Source organism: Astatotilapia calliptera, chromosome 18, assembly GCF_900246225.1.
Source record: "Astatotilapia calliptera chromosome 18, fAstCal1.2, whole genome shotgun sequence".
NCBI classification, from domain to species: Eukaryota; Metazoa; Chordata; class Actinopteri; order Cichliformes; family Cichlidae; genus Astatotilapia; species Astatotilapia calliptera.
In genome coordinates this window covers 35,522,731-35,530,629 of record NC_039319.1, presented here as the reverse complement: position 1 = coordinate 35,530,629, position 7,899 = coordinate 35,522,731, and the positions used below count along the sequence as shown (strand labels likewise).

Below are 7,899 nucleotides of genomic sequence, written 5' to 3'. Positions count from 1 at the left end.
CTTATCAAAGTCCTTTAGCTGTTGCCTGGCATTAGCTTGTATCTTTTATTTAAAAAATCTGGGGCTGGGATATGTATCAAGGAGTCCTTGTACTCACCAACGGCAGATAAAGAATGAAGGGGAAAAAATAACACCACAAACTTTCTGCTCTAACACATGGCCACGGCATATTTTACAAGCATTCAATTTCCACCTGTGATCTAATATCACTCCAGGGAAAATTCCAAATAGTACATCATGACTTGGAGTTTGCAGGATTGTTATCCAATATTTTGTACATATACAAAACAGAGAGATATTCCAAATATTCCAGTTCAAATAACACCACCTATTATGAACTCAAAGCAAAAACAACTGATCAGTGTAAGATTGTGAAACGCATATGATTTTTACCTCTTTGCATGTTTATGTGTGAGGTCATCAGGGTGACGTCTTTAACTGATTCATTTCTGTATTCAAAAACATCTGTTTATGTTAACAAGACGCCGAATTTGTTCCAGGCGGCAACGAAAATATGATAACTCATAACTATCTACAGAAAACGGGTTGGTGCATTTTTAAAGGGAGCAGAAATGACATCAAAGGCACAGCCAAAGCCCTGCTACACTGTAACTCAGCCTGTTAACGTGTTTCAAACATGAAAACACAAAGTTAAAGAACAGAAACACAGCGACCTGCAGGTGTGTGTGTCTGTGTGTAAGACTAACCTCGTGTGACCAAAGCTAAAAGCCCAGCATGCTCTCCTCTCCGCCCAGCTAACCGAGGCCTCTGAATTCACTGACTGCTGCGTCACATCCCGCACTGAGTTTGTTTTTATTTCAACCGAAGGCAGAAAATTATTACTTGACTACTCAAGACCACTGCTTCACAAGACCTTTGAAGAAACCAGTACATAATTAAAAAATAATTCCTCACGTGTTGTAAAACTCCCACGGTGCACTTTTTGTTGTGTCAGTCCTGCTAAATATTCGAGCTGCGCGTGACTACAGCGCGTGTGCGTGTGTCCGCGCTCACATTTCTCGCTTTCATGATTTTCTTCTTCTATTGAAACTTTTCCTCATTGGATCACTTTCTCACTTCCACCTTATTTGCTCCTTTATTTTATTCAGCTACAATTTGTCTTTCATTCTGAACCAACTTTCGCACACTAGAAAATTCCTGTAGCAGTTGCTTTGTAATATGCTTACATTTATATCAGTGAAAACACAGACTCATCGGACTGTCAGAGATTATTGATGAATGATCGCAGCTGTAGTGCTGGCTTTACATCAGAACTCCGTGTGTTTGGTCATGTTTATGAAACTGGGAGCTCTTCTGCTGAATAGCACGTGGATATTAAAGTTAGTGACAATATGCATTGATGTATTTATATCAGTGTAAATTTTACAGGCTATATTCCACTACATTGTTGAAAATTTCAACAAAATGAGCCCCACAGGGCACAGAGACATGCGTCCCTGCACGACTTTGCGCGCATATTTACGCAGGATGGCAAAACAGAAAAGACTAATGGATGGGAACAGTAAAAAAAACAAAAAAACGCTTGGGAATATTTTTCCAAAGATTTGAAAAAACAAACAAACCCCAAACAACCTTTTTGGTTCCAGTTCAGTGAAAAACATCCCAACGATGAAAATACATCCCTATATTCTGTTTACTGTATCTTCACCCAGACGGGAGGAAGATCGGCCCTCAGGCCCCTTTAAACAATTTTATGCGGGGGTAAAGTACGCACCATGAACAAGAAACTATTATAAACACACACACACACACACACACACACACTTGAGGTATTAAAGCTTGCTGTAAAGGCCCATTTTATCATTAGTTAATTAATAATAATAATAATAATAATAATAATAATAATATCATTCAGGCAGTCAGAATGCGGACTGTCTCTCCGACCTCCAACACCGCCACAGCCCCACAGGCCTACCCAACCCCGACCCACGCTTTGGTCCCGGTAATCGGTGTTAAGCTGTTTGTGTTTAGGTGTTGATGCTAAACTTGTGCTGCATTCAGGCTCTGTGAGAGGAGCTGGAATGAGCCCGCGAGTCACCAAAACTTTGCGCGGCATTTCCATTACAGGTCATGGCAGTGAGCAGGCGGCCTTCAGCCGGTTAGGATTCTGTAGGATATTGCAAATGAATTATTTTTTCCAAGATGACAGCCAAAGAGGTGTGCTCATAACCTTATGAGAGCAAACAGCCAGCCCTGCTCATCACTATGTGTGAGCAGGAAACTAACCCAGTCAGTGGAAGCCTAGCCTCTCAATCCTTCGTGGAAATGGAGCTGCTGAGCTGCGTGTTTTCCATTGGGATGTTGGATGTGAATTGGTAGCGCCTGGAAGATCAAAGCTTTCGTTCTTCGTGTCTGTCCACGTTATCTGTTTGTCTTGTAGTTGTAATGAGATAATAAGGAGTTGTGTGGAACTGAAATAATGTCATCACCAATTTCTGAGTATTGTTTCTGCTAGTGTGACTCCAGAGGTCAAACGGAACCTTCAAACATTCAGAGAAGTGGAATTTTCCGCTGGAACCTGAATGCACCGTAAAGTGACTGAGTGGATTGGATTAATTTGCGCCTCCCGGGAATTCCGGAACCTCACATGACACCAACTCTCTGCCTCTATTGGTCGGAGGCACGTGTCTGAACGACCCGTAGTACGACGTCATCGCAGTGTCTCGCAGCCAATCAGAAATGAAAACCAAAAATCAGTAGTGAAAGTATTTGAGCGGCGTCTTGATGAGCGCACTTGGAGCTGCTGGAGCGTCAGTAATTGTGTGCAGGGAGCAAGAAAATCAAAAGAGTGATTTAACAAAGCAAACAAACGAAATGGAGTTTTATGAGATTCAAAGTGACGCAGGTGAGCTGCAGGTCGAGGAGTGAGGAGCACAAACTGAAGCATGTTTTTTTTTCCTTTGTCAAATTCCCCACAGGCGCGTTTGCACAGAAAACAATACAAACTACTGCGCCACGCTCCAACTCGCTCTTCTCACTGCAGCGACAAATATAGATATTAGCTGATAATAAAGTGATATTGGAGACACTACGCTGCGGAAGGGAGCAGGTGCTGAAGCTGCTCAGGCTTCATCAGAATGGAAGGAAATGCTCGCCGAGACCCAGAGCGCCCACGGGACTCCGGGGAGCAGTCCAACCGGGCCATCCTGCCCCTCTTGCAGCCACCTGGCAACCAACAGTCTCACAGGATCACTAACTTTTACATCGACAACATTTTGAGGCCGGACTTCGGCCTGAAGAGGAAGGATGGGGCTCCGGATCGGCAGGGAGACGCTCTTGGAGTGCTCATACAAAGAGAGGAGCTGACAGGGAGAAAGCCTCCCAAAAGTGCTAACCCTCGGCAGGGTGGAGCAGGAGGCAAAGAAGAGGAGAACCCAGGAGAGCATGAAGACCAGCATCCGGACATTGACGCCAGGAGGCCCGGCGATGTGGCGGCTAATGACTGCTGCCGCAGCCCTCAGGCCAGCACTGCCACAGCGGCCAAATCGATGCTGTGGCCAGCTTGGGTGTATTGTACTCGCTACTCGGACCGTCCGTCATCAGGTTAGTAAAAACATTCCTCATCCAGGTCTAATTCATGAAAAGCAAAAGAAGGAAAAGGCAGCTCCTCTTTGCAATTCAGAGTCACTTTAAAGGCTGAATTTCAGGAAGGAGCCAAAAAGCTGCTATTGCATCATTTTCTGAGCAGTGCCGAAGTAATGGCCTCTACCCCCACCTTCATATAATATACTCATCACTTGTAACAACTCATCATTAAATCGACACAACTGATGTTTGAGTAATAATTTCATACTTTAAACCTGAAATGACAGGAGCAGTCTGAGCAGATTTCACATGAATTTAGACGCATATTGGAAACTCGTTTCTATTCTGTACAGAATTCAATCTGAATGTAGCTTTAAAATAAAAACAAAATCCACGAAGCGGCTGGAAAGTGGTCTGAAAAAACGACGAAATTAAACATGAGTCGAAAGTAAAGTTAAATGATATTGAAGTGAAGTAAAACCAAGTTAACGCCATTGTTCCCCAGTCCTCTTTGTTAATATTCTATTAGCATATTTTTGACAATGGGGTAGTCTAAAAAGTGAAGGCTGTGTATCCAAAGTCCGTCGGTTCAATCTAAAAATGCTTAAGAACACAGTTCCAAAGTTAATTTTATTTTATTTTATTTCATCTCACTTGTAAAAAAAATAATAATAATAATAATAATAATGATGATGATAAGAAGAAGAAGAAGAAGAAACCCCACATCTGCGTAGTAAATGTTTGCAAATGGAGCATTTCCCTCACGTTATGGTGCATCGCGGTGAAGCCTGTTTCCAGCCTGTCCCTCTCTCTGGGAGTTTTTAGGGCTAAAGTGGAAGTTTGCAACGGGCTCGGCTCATTCAGCCAGCGGATGCGTGGAAACTTGGACTTTTCCTTTGTCACCATGTCAGCTGCTAAAACGATGCTACAGCACAGCAGCCGAGCACAGGAAGAGACCGTAGTCATGTATCGAAGACGCGTTTGGAAGAGTTTTTTTTTATTTTTATTTTTTATTCCTAACATTAATATTTATTTGTTTATTTATTTATTTATTTAAATCGATGAATCGAAAGAAAAAAGCGTTCATCGAGTTCATGAAAGGCTCCTGGCCGGAGAGCCCGCAGCCTCCCTCGCATGATTCCGTCCGCGCACCGGTCCGGTTACCTGAGCCCCGGCGCACGTTACAGCGTCCCGATGCGCGTGACCAGGTCAGAGTGCATGCAGGCCTTCAGCGCAGCTGCTTCATGTGCACCTGTACTGATGGGGAGTTCTGTACTGAGCAGGTACGCCTACTGTCTTTTACACTGAGTTCAATCATTTCTCATGGATGGTCCACCTGATCCCACCACGGCAGAAACACCTCAATGTCAGTGCAGAGACAAAAGAAAAGTACTTTTAAAAAATAGAGTTCCTATGCTACAGAGAGGGAAAGAGGCGCCCAACGCCCCCATCCCTCCTCATCTCCAAACCCCACCCCCATCTGCACCCTCTCCTCCTCAGCATTAAGCTGTGCTTAATGCCCAGTGTGGTCCATTGCATCCAGTTGGATGGAATTAAAGGTTGTGACCAATATGTCCTTTAAAATAAGATTAGACTTGCTAAAAACTAATCAACTAGATTAGCCCCAAGTCGCTGACTTTCTTCTTCAGTCCGAATCTAAACAGCTTTGTCAGGAGGTCACGTGAGTCCTGGCCGCGAGGATAAATTTGCCTAATTTGGCGCAAATGTGAACAGAGACGTTTTCCACTCATAACTGAGCCCGTTTCATTTTTGTAAATACAGCTGAGGTGTAAAAATGTGACGTGTGAAAAGTCCACGGTACTGACTCTAACCACTGGCTGTCATTTGTTTCACTCCCGCTGCACTTCAGGGCCCAGATCTCGCAAACCAAAGAAAGCGCCGACCCCGAGTAAAGAAGACAAACGGCCCCGGACGGCCTTCACCGCGGAGCAGCTCCAGCGGTTAAAAACAGAGTTCCAGAACAACCGCTACCTGACCGAACAACGGAGGCAGAGCCTGGCCCGGGACCTCGGTCTCAACGAGTCTCAGATCAAAATCTGGTTCCAGAACAAGCGTGCCAAAATCAAGAAGGCATCCGGGAATAAAAACTCTCTGGCGCTGCATCTCATGGCGCAGGGACTGTACAACCACTCGACAGCCAAGGACGCCAAGTCGGACAGCGACTAGAGGATGACAGTTGACTCTGAACATGCAATAAAATCACCAGCGTTCATATTTCTATTTCAATTACACACACACACACACACACACACACACACACACACACACACACACACACACACACACACACACACACACACCCCTCTCTGTTTGTGACAGAGATATTATGGCTGTATACTGTGTACTCAGGGCTGTAGATATGACGAGGCCCAGCTCAAGTCAAGATGGAGCCGCATTCATGTCACAGCCGGAATCTCCACCGTTTTCACTCGCTGCAGCCTGAAACCGCGACCAATGTGGCATTCAGGGTCCAACGGAAATATCTGCGGACATGGCGAACAATTAATACTAATGCTGCTCTGTTAAAATTGACCGAGAAGACATATAATAAATTCCAGTCTCATCGAAGTATGGGATAACATATCTTTAGGTAGAATAAAAATAAATAAACGACTTTAAGAACTACTTTTAAAACAGTTAAGTGTACTCCGCAGCTTGAATTAGTTTAAAGTCGCTGGTTCCTGGCAGACCTCTGTTACTGTGACCTGACTGCAGGCCGGGGATTCCACTCGATGGAAACCCGGAACAAACAGGGTCAAAGGTGTTCGGACAACAGCTGAGGAGCCATGTTCCTGGTTTAGTAGGTGTCAGCGTCATGTGACACATCCTACCTGCGTGCCTGCTACATCGTGCCCACAAGAGATTTCGAATCGTGGAATTAAAAATAAATAAAAACTAACAAACCATGTGTGACAGTGATCGCGCTGCAGTGTGGCCTAACTGCCCGCACAGAAAAAGCAGAGTGGATAGAACTTAGATATTGTGGGCCTGCAGAGGAGGAAAATGGCTCCAGCTGCAGCCGAAACCACGACGGGCTCGAGAGCAGGTGATCACGCGATCAAGCATCACGCGCACTGCAGCCCTGTCTGAAAACTCTGAGCTAATATCCAAAGATTTCTTTCTGTTGCATTCCGGGAACTGTGGCGTGGACAAACGGTCCGCTGTGTTCTCCCTGTCTTACTGTACTTTCTGACCACGGGGCTCATTTCTGCAGCGCCTCTTGCTTCCTCTTTGTTCTTGCTGTGTCATGCCGCTGGACTGTATTGAATGTTGACCTGCGGGTCTGCTTGTTGTAGTGGAAGCAGCCCTGTGCGGCCTTCAGGTGCCGCACTGCGCCCGGATGCGGAATGTGAGACCTCACGGTATGTCTGGAGTTAAAGGTGTGCTTTAAATCTGGTGACCAGTGTTTAGCAGCAAAATTGCTCTCAGATATCTGCCAGTAGATGCGCACACAACTTAACACAACCGGCTTTGAATTTTCTGATTTTAGCTATTATTATTATTATTATTATTATTATTATTATTATTATTATTATTATTATTATTATTATTATTATTATTATTATTATTATTCTTTTAACTTTCTCCCGAAAGCCAACGACATTTCGAAAAATAAACTATCGCCTTAAAAAGCCAGTAGACCATAGCTAAAATTTCCATTCATATCAAACCGCATCATCCTGAGGCCTCCAGGCAACCCGAGAATGTTCAAGAACACTTCCTGTTGTTGTTAACGAAGATACTTTGTACTCTTATTTTAAATGCAATAAACATCCACCCGCGCGCAGGTGTTTACATAACTTATTTTTCCTGCAATCATTTTTCTGTTTGAACACGTTTGCCGGCTCCGAACCAAATCGTATTGTTACGATGCAGTGAATGTTTGGACTTCTTTATTTTATGTTAAAGCCTCAGTCATGTTTTCTGGGATTGAGTTAGGCACCTGGAAACGTTTCTGCCTTAAAGTATTACGGTGTTAAGAGAGCGGCTGTTTTCTATATGGCAAATGGGACTTTTTGAAATCGATATTTTTAAAGATGAAATATTAGTGTTTTCCCCTCTCATCCGAGGTTCTCTTTTATATACAACGTGTAAATAATTTATATTATAATGGTGTCATTGTAAATAAACGACAACAATGCAGACTTGACTTTTAAGATATTTTTATTTCACAACACGAAATTCATCAAAAAGACAAAAGAAGAAAAAAAAGGAAAAAAGTAACTTTAAAAAAATGAAATGTGTTGATACTGATTAGGATGACATCATGAGAGCGCAACAGGGAGGACACCTGCGGTCTGCACACAAAGTTACGCGCTCAACACGTCTGCA

The 7,899-nt window shown here is 43.8% G+C and overlaps 1 protein-coding gene across 1 annotated transcript; it reads left to right on the top strand.

The window, feature by feature from the left end:
* The first annotated feature begins 2,734 nt into the window (after positions 1-2,734).
* LOC113010539 (homeobox protein engrailed-1-B-like) lies at positions 2,735-7,101 on the top strand. The gene is made up of 2 exons (XM_026149641.1): positions 2,735-3,564; positions 5,417-7,101. The coding sequence occupies exons 1-2, from the start codon at positions 3,099-3,101 to the stop codon at positions 5,731-5,733; spliced, it is 783 nt and encodes a 260-aa protein (XP_026005426.1). The 5' UTR covers positions 2,735-3,098; the 3' UTR covers positions 5,734-7,101.
* The last annotated feature ends 798 nt before the right edge of the window (positions 7,102-7,899 follow it).

Excerpts from the sequence above, each read along its gene's own strand:
- LOC113010539 (XM_026149641.1), top strand. The coding sequence starts at position 3,099 with ATGGAAGGAAATGCTCGCCGAGACCCAGAGCGCCCACGGGACTCCGGG. Across the intron at positions 3,565-5,416 it reads CTCGGACCGTCCGTCATCAG|GGCCCAGATCTCGCAAACCA; the intron begins GTTAGTAAAAAC and ends GCTGCACTTCAG.